The sequence below is a fragment of the Bacillus rossius genome, chromosome 13 (assembly GCF_032445375.1).
Source record: "Bacillus rossius redtenbacheri isolate Brsri chromosome 13, Brsri_v3, whole genome shotgun sequence".
Lineage (NCBI taxonomy): Eukaryota > Metazoa > Arthropoda > Insecta > Phasmatodea > Bacillidae > Bacillus > Bacillus rossius.
Window position 1 is genome coordinate 35428339 of NC_086340.1, and position 14352 is coordinate 35442690.

The following is a 14352-nucleotide window of genomic DNA, read 5'->3' on the forward strand; positions in this document are numbered from 1 at the left end:
TCTTACGCAAATATCACACCGTCGTTGGTTGCTCACATGGGAGTACGTATATTCCAGGTAGCTTGTGATTCGTTAACCTATTGGTTAAAGGTTTCTGATTGGCCCAGAAACTTCCAGACGAACTGCGAGACAATTGGCAGGAGCAGCACAATGTTTGAATTCCAGCCTCGTACGAAAGGAATCGTCCAATTTTTTCCTGTCTCTGGCTATTAAGCAAACCTTTTGAAATTAGCATTAATTATAGCTATGGTTGGTTGGTTTTGCTTACCAATGTATTGCTAACCCAGGAGACTTCATATTTACAACAGACATCCACTCTATTGACTAATACCTATAGACAGGAAAAATTCGCTGTTTAATTTCGCGATAGGCTAGAATCCAAGTGCGTGTAACTTCTTGCCGCTTCAGTGATTGGAACACAGTTTTCCTGAAGGACTGTGAGCCAGTTAATTATCCTCAACGTAAGAAGTATCGAATCACAAGCGTCCCAGTTAGCAGGTGTCACGAGTCAGTAGCCAATGAGCTGGTGTAATGTTACCGCGCACATAGAGGACCGTGGAGTCTATCCTAGAGGTCATCGAAACCACGAATTTTTCCAGTCCCTAGTAATACCTAGGGGCAGGCATATTTCGCGAAAAAATCTGCACCCCTATTAGACTGCAACAAGTTATACCCGCACCAGCGGTTTCTTCCTTGTGAGTGGCGGCCGTCTGCAAGAGAAGTCGTTGACTTAATTGACCGAGCCACTCAGGACGCGGTTGCTTCCGAACTGAATTACTGTGATTGGTGCGCTGACAGTGTGAATGTGGCTGAAAGAAACTCGCCAATTGCGAAACACAGACGATGCTACGGTGTTTTAAGCTTCAGCTAGTCTCTGAATCTTTTCGCGAAATATGCATGCCCCTAGTAATACCTTAATGTTTGTAAATATAAAATTCCCCTAACCTCAAAAAAAAAAACCTCAGACGGCAACACAGGACGACACTTTATAATGAATATTGGGAAAGGAAACGATCATGAACTATAGCTACACCTATAATCTGGTCTGTGCCATGTACTCAGGTATTCCGCATGCGTTGCGGGTAACGTCAGCTGTGTGTTAGCCGGGAGTAAGGGTATCGCGTAGCAATACGGAAATTTCACGCATTCATTTAGTCGCAAGTAGGAATGCAAACCTTCACACTCTCGCACAGTATTTATGATTGGACCGCAGTTATTTGGACACGCCGCTCTACGACCGTGAGCCAGCGATGCCAAGCTCGGAGAGAAGTAGGGAAATCAGGTAGTGCCAATTAACAAGGCTAAAAATGTTCTCGCTAAGAAACTAACCAATAGGAAAGCAAACATGAGACGAGCACACCTATGACTTTGTCTTCTACCCTGAGGCCAGACGAATCCGAAAAATTTCCGGGTCTCTAGATATCGAAATATATCCATCCAGAAACTATACGCAAGAGACGTTTTTCCTCACAGTTAAAATACTTCATATTTTTAATTAACTAATTTTTATTTTTGTAAAATAGCAATTATTAGGTTTATGGCTACAGTCGGTGCTGACAATTCCAAGAAAAATACCTCCCAGTGAAATTAAATCTCATCACCCGACATAAATTTGCATTTTGATATTATATTTTTTCCGTAAATATCAAAATATTACTAAAATAAAACTTAATTTCCTTAAATGTAAAATAAAACTTTAAAACACTACTTTATCGTTTAAAGCTTATGCTGGAATAAGGCCTAAAAAAAATTGTAATAAAATTTAGTTTGATTTTGCCAACCATGTTTGTTTCGCAAACACTTTGAGTCTCGATAATTGTTTCAGAATTAAGAAAGAAGGGAAAATAAAGAACAATTCTTTCAAATACTTTTGAGTAAACAAAAAAGGGGATTGTCTGTAAAGTCGGTTTACGGACGATAATTTTACGTGATGACGTCATAAGAAAACATTGATGAAAAATTGCATACTTTTTTAATTTTCAAATATTATTTACAGTTTTTGCAAATTTAATTTAAATAATTTGTTTAAATATAATCACGAGCAATTAGTTAAAACGCCCGCCTTAACCTGTACTAATTATTGGCCATGCCACCTATGTTGCATTTGTGAAAACCAGAACCAGACCGGCGACACCACGGGGATGACGTCACGCAACAGGGTCTGCGGGTTGCCTACCCACGACCCTCCCTTCATCCAGCGACCAGCATGGACCCGGATGAATCCACGGGTCCAACGACCTCCAGAACGGACTGCGAGACGTCTCCAACTCATCAAGCGCCGAATAAAACTTTAAATTTGTATAAGAAATACGTACAAGCATAAACTCTTCATATGTATGTATGTATGTGTAGGGACTGGAAAAATTCGCGGTTTAAATGACCTCTATGATAGATTTTACACTTCTTTACATACTTGGGTAAACGCCACCTTCTCATTGGCTACAGACTTGTGAGACACACCAACTTGGATGCTTGCGATACTACACTTCTTTGGTTAAAGGTTTACAATTGGCTCAGAATCCTTCAGATAAACTGTGAGCCTATCACAGAAGGAATATGACGATACCTTTGTTTTGAATCTACTATTTCGCGATGTGAACCCGCGAAATTTTTCGGTCTCTATGTATGTGCACATACTGACATACACCGAATCAGCAATCAATCATTTTGAATATATTTATAGGATATTTTTTTGCTGTCAGTAAAAATTAATTTTATACACCTACCTAGTGTAAACTTACCAACGGACTGAGCTGAGTATTTAAAGTTATTATTATAATACCTTCTTAAAAAAAATAGCAAATACTATGATTTTCATTAACTGTGGTTTTCAAATATAATAATGAATCATTAAAGAAAATGTAAAATAAATGTGATACGGAAAGGAATTCGATCCCATGAATTTTCAATTACCAAGCCACACATTGCTAAATACACCAAGTTAAGTCAGTGGCTATATTGAGTTATCATAGGTGAAATCCCACAATTACGATGTATTTTTTAAGTTGCTACAATTTCTTTGTGTGCCTATTTAAGTCTATGAAATTAATCCCAGAGTATTTTTGCAATCACGTCTCTGAGTTGACGTATCGCTGACCCCGCAGTACTCCCGCTTTAAACTCACGAGCCAATAGCAGCGCGCAGCGCAATGGTATCACTACACTGTTCCGATTCTAGCCAAATCGTGAGATTAATCCGGGCATTTTTTCCTGTCTCTAGCGATGATGTTAATTTTTTTTTTTTACCTTCGTCATTACCTTTTTTTAAGGACTTTTCCTACAAGGTTTTTCTCGATACCTATTTTGCATTCGTTGTTCTGCCACAAATATTTTTATGGGTGTAAAATGATAATTACTAAGTAATGTTCGCAGGCTTTCACGGCCATTGTCTGGAGTAGCTTGGCTTCTGGAATGCAGCCGCGTCCTTGGCGAATAATTCACCAACGTTTCGGTCGACATTGCAGTCGCCATCATCGGGGAGCAGTTACCCTGATGATGGCGACTGCAATGTCGACCGGAACGTCGGTGAATTATTCGCCAAGGACGCGGCTGCATTCCAGAAGCCAATCTACTTCAGATAATTACCAACCAAGACTTGGTCGCATTATTGCAAACTGGTCGAATTAAAATTTAAGGAATAGCCCTTAAATGGAAGTAACTGCGATGCTTAAAGTAACTTTGAAATGTGCTTTCAGTGGAGTAAATATATGAATAGCGCAATCGGGGCTCAAACCCGCGCCGTGCATTGGGATAATACAAACAATTGTTTGGGGGAAAATAAAATGAATGATATTCGGGAACATGAGTTCGTGTCCCATTGTAGGGTTGGGGAGGGGAAGGGGGCCGATGGAATGTACCGCCGGGAAGTGCGGTGTAGGGGGGCAGGCAGCGGGGTGGTGTAGGGGAGGGGGGAAGCAGACGTCAGAGTGGCGCCATGGCCCGCAGCGTCCACATTCCTCAGGGCCCTCATCACGAGCAGGTGTGTGCGCTGAGAGAGAGACAGAGAGAGATACAGTCCCCCTCTCCCCGTAGCGGCGCCTGGGGATCGACTCCCGACTAGAGGTGTAAAAGTAACGAAAAAAAAAAATTGGTTGTCTGTAAAGTCGGTTTACGGACGATAGTTTAACGTGACGTCATAAAAAACATTGATGAAATGATTGCACACTTTTATTAATAAAATTGAAACATTTCTTTTGAATTATCACTATTTTGTATGGATACAAAGGAGTGAAATGAAATCTCCAATTTAATTGATAAATTTACTTTTATTTGCACTCATTAACTCAAATATGTTTATTACTTTAACGAAGAGATTATTTCAACTTTAACTTTTATACATGTTTGCTATTTAACTTCTTCCAATCTGTGTTATTCTGTTAAGGATAGGACGATGATAAAAAAAGTAGGAAACGAATGGGAGTGTTTCGTGTTTCAAGTTTAATGTGCCTTGAAAAAGTCAAATCGATGGTTGTTCCAATCGAGTGGAAGAGAGATAGATGCGGCGCAAGCGTACAATGAGCGTAACGGGACACAGCGTAACGGAACAATGTGAGTAACGGGACACTTTTTCGTGCGTGCAGCCGGCGTTCATCGATTTATTAGACGTCGTCACGTCAAAAAAAACGGTACCCGTATGTATTCGTTACTATAACAATTAGTACTCGTTACTATCGTATCGTTACGTTACTCGTTACTTCTGATACCTCATAACATGCTATGTTATGTTAGAGCAACGAATCGAGTCGTATTGCGTACGCTTACAGTATGACGTCGCGTAAATAATAATAAATCGAATATAAACAATTAACAATATTTGATAATTAACAGCGTTTCTTAACCAAGAAACAATAATCTCATTAGAGCGGCTTTATTATAATATCTCTTTTAAGATAAGAACAGAAAAACGTGAAAATACGCGATAGTAAAAAACAAAAACATACATATTTCTAATTTGTAAAAAAAAAATACTTTCTTACCTTGTTTCTGTTCCAATCTCAAACTTTGTCTACACACACAATACCTTTAAAAAACACTAAAAAAAACTTGGACGACGAATTTACAAATCATACTTTACTTAATAAACAAACATGGTTCTTTGTAACGTACGTTTTTAAATTCACCGAATGCGTAAAACATACGATCAGCAAACGTTTCAATACACGCATCAACGGTACTTGCGTGAACTGAAACAGTGTAGGTACCCATACCACGAAAAATGCGAGTAACGAAATGCAATCGTGTGTAACGTTTCATTACCGGTACTAGATGGTGCAACCGTTAATGAGTACCGAATGCATACGGTTTACTACAGCTCTGCTCCTGACAAGTCAAAGTCCGGCAAGTCTCGCATCTCACAACCCCACGTTCATTTCCCTTTTTGAAGTGAAACTTAATTTGGGCGAGATTGGGAGTCAAATTTGAAGGCCGAATTTTAATACAACAATTGCTGTGAAACGTTTCTGACGCGAAAAGGACATAAGAGGATAGGTACTTGATTCTAATCGTTATGTAAAATAGCATTTCAATATTTTTAAGTATTTTACCAATAATTAACATTTTAATGATTTGGTTAGGTTAGGTAACATTTAAATACTATAGATTTGTGTGAACGGTTTCATATTTTAAGTTACCACAAAGCTGCAATCCAACATTAGCGTAAATGTGCAGGATCTAAATTTAAATATTTACCTGATATTTTGGCTATATGTTTTCATTTTGATCCTTTAAATACTTTTCCTTAAATCCTATCAATACTATGAGTTTTGTTTTAGAAAAATTGATTCTTGCTCTCTTTCTCTCGGCCGTTTTACCCTTCAAAATATACTACGAGTCAAGGTTTTAATGTCGAAAGAAGATCCACTTCTATCACTTGTAGGTAGGGATGGGTAAATGTCCAAAATTTTATCTATCGGAAATTTTCCTGGAAATTTTCATGGAAACTTTCCAAAAACCGAAAAACATAGGAAATTTTAGGAAACTTTGATGTTGGTTTATAAATAACCATTTCAGAGAATTAGACACGTGACTGTCTCTACTGTATGAAATTTTCATATTGTAAAATACAATATTCATAGTTGCAGTATTAAGAGGACATTAAAATATCTTTCGTTAGCGATGTAGAATTTACTGTGGGTGCTGTTCTAAATTAATTTCAACATTTAGGTCGAATTATTCTTTTTACAAATACAGTTCACAAATTCATTGCAAGTAGGCCTAATCAGTTTTTTAATCTGAAAATTATTTAATCAGCTGCTTTCAACATTACAAAAAGCTAATGTAGTGGAAGAAAATTTAAGGTAAAGAATAATACTTAACTGCAGATTTAACAGAAATGATTCCTTCTGAAAAAACAATTACCTGGTCAATCACAGTTAAAATATTTGACTACATAGATTTGAAGTTGTAACAAATAGAACACTAAAAAAAAATATTGATCAACAATTAGTTGCATTCATAATAAGAAATCATACATGTTACAGTTTTAACTGAATTGGAAACAAAAATGTCTTTATTTAAGTCATATTGGGTCTTAGAAACCAATGAAATCATCATTGTCCTCATAACTGAAATCACGGTTTTCTTCCTCTTCTGTTTCATTGTTAGAACAGGATGCACTGTCTTCTTTTAAAACACACTGTGGTAGTTTTTTCTTCTGCTGTACTTTCTCACATTTGTCTTCCACAATGACAGTAATAGAATCTTTCCTTTCCAATTTTTCAATGTCCTCCAGGATGTGGTGGCACAATTTCCAGTTGTGGGCAATGAATGAAATTTTACCTGCTCTTTCAGTGGTCAAGCGGTTTCTTAGTTTTGTATGTATACTACCATATGTACTGAAAGACCTCTCTGTAGCAGCAGGGAGGGGTTACTGGCATACCTAAGATTCTGTTTGCTACTTTTGACAGCTGTGTATGACCACACAGACCTTTCCACCAAGTACAGGGTTCAATTTTACCTTTTTCAAGCGCCATCCAAATTAATTCTTTGGCCCACATACCTTCTCTACTTCGGTACTGAGCTAACTCTGTTAAAACTATACCTTCTTCAATGTGTTCCATATCGGTTGAAATTTTGCATATATACTCAACAGCACTCAACTGTTCATCAGGTTTAAGTGTATGGCCTTGTGAAGAGGCAGCCAGATGGATAGGTTTCAAAGCAAAATCTTTCCTGGTTTCCATTTTCATTAGTACAATTTTCTCGTCGCTCTTTGAAAGTGGGGATTCTGGAAGTGACACTTTTAAAGCATCTTCAATTTCAGCTAAAGCTCCATGTGTGTTATGAATATTGAGTTTATCTGATTCTAACCTTGAAATCCAGGAAACAACTGGCCGTAACAGGTTAGTCAATTTTTCAATTCTTACCCAAAACACATCATCATCCAAAATGTTGGTTTTAATGTCTTTTGAAATTGCATTACCAACTTTTTCGCTTACTGCTAAGGTCTGTAAACTTACTCTGTTGTTCATCATACTGTCTAAGCAATGTAAGAAACTTCCCCAACGGGTTACAACAGGCAAGTGAAGGGTAGTTTTGTTACCTTTTGTCTCATTAATTTCAGAAAGTACTGAAGTTAAAATATGAGACTGTTTTATTGTTTTAATGATGTCAACTACTCTTTTGAAACAATTAGAAACTGACTCACACTTCACAATATCATTGCATAAAAGATGTAGTGTATGTGCTATACATCCAATAGACACAATATGTGGAAATTCATTTTCTACCAGTTCACCTGCTTTCTTCATGTTGGAAGCATTATCACCAATAACCACTAAGAACTTTCTTGGATCATATTTCATCAAAATTGTTTTCATTTCACCAGCGATGTATTCTCCAGTATGACGGTTGTCTTTGGTATTAATAGAGTCTACAAACACTGGCTGTGGTGTGTTGATGATGAAATTCAAAATGCTTTCATTCCTGAAAATAAATAAAATTGAATTAGTGTTAAAATTATTGTAATTCAAAAGCAGTTAATATTAAGGCAATATATTCCTCCTTAACACATTCACATTATTACAGTATGTCTGTTGTAATGTTCCCAGTTTTAGGCAGATTGTGTCAATATATAGCCACTATAAACAAGTGTTTTGCAGTTGACTGTCAAGACAAGCTAAAAAAAAAAAAAAAAAAAAAAAAAAAAAAAAAAAAAAACAGTAATCTTATTACAAATGTGTTAATTACTTTAAATACATCATTGATGGTGTATTGGCGTGCGGTGTAACTGCCAAAAACCTCAAACTTTACTCTAGACAGACAGCCATACAACCTGCATGAACAATAACAGCACGCTTTTCCTGCAAACTCACACCATTTTTTTTCGTTACCAAATACAATGTTAGATTTAAAAGAGTTTTGTGTTATTTGTGTAATAATTTTTTAATTATGTTATTTATAATATCATTAACCTCTTTATATTTTCATTTTCTTTAACATAATTTTTGTCCCTAATTCAATTTTTGCAAGAGGTTTTTTTTACTATAAAACAGTTTTATTGTGAGGTTTGGTTATTTGTGGCATGGTTTGATACACTACTGCAACACCTTCTTATAAAATTCATAACATGCTACAATAATGTACTTTGTGTGTGGCATGGCACACTGATTTGGACATATTGTAAGAAGACTTATAAAAGTGAATATCTTATGTAACCAAAATTTTAAAATTCTCAATTTTGAATCTTTACTGCCTTAGACAAAAACAGAAAGTGCAGATTTATATAAACAAGTTGGTGCCTTTTATAAAACAAAGTTAAATGTGTTAATAGTTGGTTAAAAAATTGATTAAAGACTGAAAGTGACTATTAGCTTTGTAATATACACAGATTTCTCTGATTAAGTAGACATTGAGTCAAGGAAAATATGTTAATTCTCAAGATCATGGTTACATGAATTTTTCTTTAGATATGTTTTTTGGTTCTGTGAATTCTGCCTTACCTCAGATTGCTCCAGCCATCGCACTGCAGAGCAAGGTTTCTTGCATCAGCTATTATTCCTTTAATTCTATTTTGAGTTTTTGCAAACTCTGCATCAAGAAGGGTTGTTGAAACTGATTTTCGTGTTGGCAGACTGTACGCGGGGCGAATTAACTTAAAGAATTCTTGCCACAGTGGATGCTCAACCATTGATAAAGGTGCTCCACTAACATAGATAGCTTTAGCCAGCAACTCATTGGCTTTGTCCTGCAAAACAAAAGATTCCATTACTTGAATTAGTTGTACTATTTAAAAAATTTTAAGGTTTATATGGAAGACATGTTCCAGTTTCCTTTTCTTTTAAAGGAATTTTTCAGTCACTTATATACCTATCACTGATTTAATTTTTAATTTTTATTTACAAAACATGTTATACCTAACTGGTTCACAAGCTAAAACAAACATAAAATACTAATTTTTTAAAATTAGTTCTGCATTACTAATGATGCATCTTAAACATATCAAGTTAAGATTATATTAAAAACATTAGTAAATCAAGCATAACGACTAGGCACAAGACAAGCCTGTATTAAAGTGACACTTACCTTAGCTGTTGGAGTCATATGGTCGAGAAAAGAAAACATTGTTGAATTTACTCTGTGTGAGTTAGACCATATTGGCCTAGTTGTATTAGTACTGGCACTAGTTCCGGCACATTCTGAAGCACTTGAGACTTCAAGTTGTAAAGATGATGGTGAATTTTGTGTTTCACTGTAAATCTGAGCCATATTTTCACTTAAGTTTACTGATGAACTTGGACCAGCAGTATTGCACACTTCAGGACATGTAGTTCCATTTGAAAGTTATTTTTCTTGTTTTTCACTTCCCAGAAACTTGGATTTGATAGTCAATGGACATTTTGGACACTTTTTAATGTGCCTTACCATTCTTGTACTGTTTCTGAAGTATGACACATCACAAAATACACAGAACCCTTTGATTTTTCCTTGAACTGATTTTTCGGAAAAATAACTCCAAATATCACCTTTAATCTTGCCCATTTTTCATTAACCAGATAACACTTATAAAATTCAGCCTCAAAACCAGCTATACTAGCACAATGCGTCTCGTGTAGCAAGCACAACAGGACTGACTGTCTAGCAGTAATATGTACAAAATGGGTTAAGTTGGGAGAAGACTAGAAGTGTGAGAACAGAAACAATATACCATATATGGCAAATGCTCAAAGCACTTTATCTTATCTTCCTGGAAGAAGAGTGGAAACATGAGAACTAGTGTGTGATTTGAAATTGGTATAAAGTTTGAAGTACCCAAAAGTGAAATTCAATCCCACATTTGTCTCGCACAAAATTACAAGGTAAACACACAAGAAAATTTTAACAGAAATTTTACCAGCATGGTTTCCCATAATAAAAGCATTCAGGGAGAATATTATACTCTTTACTGATATGGTCGATATGGATAAATTAATATGCTAACTAAGCTCTTATTAAATCTGCAATGATTGCATAACAAATGTAAGAATATTGAATTACAGCTAAAAAAAATTCAATGTTTCCCAATGTTTCCACTTTTTTTCAAAGTTTCCATGAGGTCTGTAAATTTTCCATTTTTGAAAGTTTTCGGCAGGAAATTTCCGACTGGAAACTTTCCACTACCCATCACTACGTGTAGGTACTGCGTTAAACCCGTTGGCTTATTTTTATTTTTTGACGTGAAGTCTAATAAATCGATGAACGCCGGCTGCACGCACGAAAAAGTGTCCTGTTTGGCATATTGTTCCGTTACGCTGTGTCCCGTTACGCTCATTGTACGCTTGCGCCGCATCTATCTCTCTTCCACTCGATTGGCCTATGCGTCCGAGGAGAAGAAAGACAGCGGCAGCACACAACTTACATCTACACGTGAACTGTTTCGTCGACTGTTTATAAAGTGAAGTGAAAAGTTAATGTGGTTTTCATTGCTTATTACAACAACAATTTCGGCAATAAAGGTTAATTATTCTTGCATTTTAAAAATCTGATTACTAGTATAATTTCAAGTATTTATTCTTTTATTATAAAAATAAAAATGATTCAATTTTATTCATAAAAGTATGCAACCATTTCATCAATGTTTTGTTATGACGTTGTCACGTTAAACTATCGTCCGTAAACCGACTTTACAGACAAACAACTTTTTGTTGTATAAACATCCTAGCTCTCCGTAAATGGCATTTGGTAGGAACAATTTCATTAAAATCGAACAGAAGTCACTGAACGGAGGTGGCGGACCGACGTGTAGCAACGTAAACCCGTATGTAGTAACTTCCGTAAACATTAGGGGACATACCAAAGTATTAGTGTGCGAAATGAAACTTTATGATAGTGAAAATACCCTGGAATAGATACGGTAAACTAAAATAACCATCATAAAATGTATTCCCAAGTTTTAAAATACCTAAATACAGTGTTGATAACAATACACAGTCTCCTTCCCAGAACCTTATCTGTTCCGATAGCGCAGGGGTAGAGCGCGCTGTTGATAATACCAAGATTTTTGAAGTGGTTCAAACATCGTCCCTAGACAAACGTTTTTTTTACTTTTTTTAATAACAGATTACGGGAGCATACAAATTTTGTTTTAAGAAAAATACATGAATACGTTTTATTTATTTATCTTATTGCTATAATACTATTTTAATCATAGCTCAGTCCATTGGAGTGATTATTTCATAGCAATTAAGCCTATATCCATTATTTATACTTACAATTTTTTTAAATTAATTCCGTTTATTAGAAAATGAATGTCCATGAATTCGCGTAGGTATTAAAAATAAAACTTTATACTAGTAAAGTTACCATTTAATTCTTTGATATAATTTATAGTCATATACCGTGTGCGGAACTCTATAGTAGATATTGTTACGAACGCTAGCAGGGCCGCAGCGCGCGCAGGTTCGGAGCTCCGCACGGCCTCTGACGTCACGTGGCCGCCGCTGACGAGAGACGTGCCGCGCGCGCCTGGGTCGCCGCTACCCCGCCCATCCTCCCCACCCCTACCCCGCCCATCCTTCCCACCACTCCCCGCGCGGTGCCCAGCCTCGGCGCCACTACCTGGCATCTGGCAGCAATTGGGAATACCGCGGGTCATCGCGCGAGCTAACAATGCCCTTCTCGACGCTTCGGGCGTCGGGTCGGCGCGGGATGACGCGACTGGCCCCAGCCGCGCCCCGTGACTTCTGGAATGGCGCGAGGCTCTATATAAGCCCGGACGCCGGCCTGGCCTCCGCGACAGTTTTTGGGGCGAGAGTTTCTTGGCGATAGTTGGGTGGGGAGAGTGCCGCGGGTGCGGCGAGAGTCCCGAGCGATGTTCCGAGCGAAGCGTCGAGCGGATCCTCGGCGAAGGGAAGTGCGACGGCGGCGACGGAGGTCCATGAGGTGTGCTGCGGCGAGAGTTGCGCCAGAGGTGCGACTCAGCGAGGTGTGCGGTGTGTAAGAACCGAGTGACTGTGGAGTGAATATTTTTAAGTGTAATTGATAACTAGGCAATTTTAAAAGATTATTTGTTAGCCATCAATAAAACTGTAGTGGTATAAACTTTAATTGGGCTATCCATTTACGAACCCAGTGGTTTTCCCACGACGATTACATTTAATAATTGTAACAGTATTTACTGTTTAGTGAATTATAAAAAAATTGACATTATCTTAATAAAATTCACTGTCCAAAATCAGGTAAAAAGCCGATGTTTTAGAAATTGTTTAAAGTCTTGTTTTGCTCTTATCGGACCCGTTTATAATAGTTTAAAATTTATTTCTGTTTCGTTATGTTTCGCGCAGCCGTCTGCGCGTGATGGTGGCAATCAACGTTTACAATTCAGGCAGACAATTCTAGCGGCGGCATTGAACAGCGCAACACATTGCCACGTGGTTTTTCTATAAGCCACGCAAGAAACGCAACACCGCAAGTACACAACGCATATTATAAGTTTACTAGCAGACCCGGCCTCGCGTTGCTGTGGTGCGAACTTTGCTCAACGGATTCTTGAGCTCTTCTAATACGTTGAAGTCGAGTCTTTTTGCTCCGGGCATTGTTCAGATTCGATTTTTTTGGTGGCATTTTAGTTAAAATAATAATTAAGTTAGTAAAAAAAATTCAATCAAAATGAGAAAATAAAAAGCAAGCACTTAATACATAGATATTTTTGTAATTTTTATAAACTTAGATTATAAAATTTGCAGGAAAGGTAGAATTAATTAATACTTACAAATTTTTTAACATGAAATAAAATTTGATGAACTCTGATTCTCTAGCTAATATTAATTGTTTTATTATATCTGTAGATTGACAGCTGAAGATAGATATCAATAATTGTAAACACATGAGAATAAAATCAAAACTAATACAAAAAAAGCGAGGAGAGCATGGAGAAAAATAAAATTTGAATTGAAACGTAGCGCCATCTATGAGATATTGATGTCAGACAGTACAACAGTTGTCTGTAAAAAACTGATTTAAGGCGCCATCTGTTTGAGACTTATGAAACTTACGATTAATAACACCAATCAACATTGATAATCAGTTTAATATTAATTATAAATTATTAAGACCATTAATCGAAATAAAAACTATCCTATATCTCAAGTTGGAAAAAATTACACATAAATGCCAATTTTCATCGAAATCGGTTGAATTGGTGAAGAGTTCACTGGAAACAAACATCAGGACACTGGATTTATATATATTAAGATTTGTAACATGCGAACACACGGATTGTGCAATTCTGGTATACCACGTTACAAAATATGTGACTACCAAAATAAGGTAAATTAATTTTTACGGGTTTTTTTGTCCGATAATAACGTAAGCATTACTTCTCACAATCATTATAGCTATCTATTTTAATAATATATTATGAAAACTACTATCTAGCTGGTTGGCCCAAAACTACTTCAAAGTCTCGGCCATGATTTTTCTCCCATGGATGGTGCTCACCTTACAGCAACGCTATCTTGGGGTTGTGTTGTTTGGGCGAATGTGTGTTTACAATCATATAATAATACTAATAACATAGAACATGGGTCTGTGCGCAAAACTTGACCGCCAAACTGCAATTATTTTGTGTGAATGAAACGGAAATGTTCATGTAACATTACGGATATTTGTGCATTAGCACATTTACATGAAAACAACTGTATCAACTAAAAATAGCATTCGCAGTAATACTGGTTTCGGATTCTTAACCGGGTATTTATGCTTTGTGTTGTCCCAGTATCTCCAAAAGTAAACGTTATTCGTAAACCGTTCCATGAATAGTTTTCCAGTATTAACTGCGCACATAATAAACACGATACAACAAAATAAAGTGAAAATATTGAATATTCAATTTATATTTTTCCATTTTCCATTATACTAGAATGAAACATTAATAAAA

The 14352-nt window shown here is 36.6% G+C and overlaps 2 protein-coding genes across 2 annotated transcripts in view; both read right to left on the reverse strand.

The window, feature by feature from the left end:
- Window positions 1-14352, reverse strand: part of LOC134538448 (protein expanded) — a 255870-nt gene that overhangs the window by 180146 nt on the left and 61372 nt on the right. The window lies entirely within an intron of this gene.
- Window positions 6108-10929, reverse strand: LOC134538447 (uncharacterized). The gene is made up of 2 exons (XM_063379774.1): window positions 8939-10929; window positions 6108-7922 (listed from the first exon to the last, which is right to left on the reverse strand). Exons 1-2 carry the CDS (start codon window positions 9202-9204, stop codon window positions 6821-6823), a joined length of 1368 nt encoding a protein of 455 aa, XP_063235844.1. The 5' UTR covers window positions 9205-10929; the 3' UTR covers window positions 6108-6820.

Bases quoted from the DNA above. Each gene is read 5' to 3' on its own strand.
- LOC134538447 (XM_063379774.1), bottom strand. From the start codon at position 9,204: ATGGAATCTTTTGTTTTGCAGGACAAAGCCAATGAGTTGCTGGCTAAA. The intron at 7,923-8,938 runs GTAAGGCAGAAT...ATTTATTTTCAG, and splicing joins GATGGCTGGAGCAATCTGAG to GAATGAAAGCATTTTGAATT.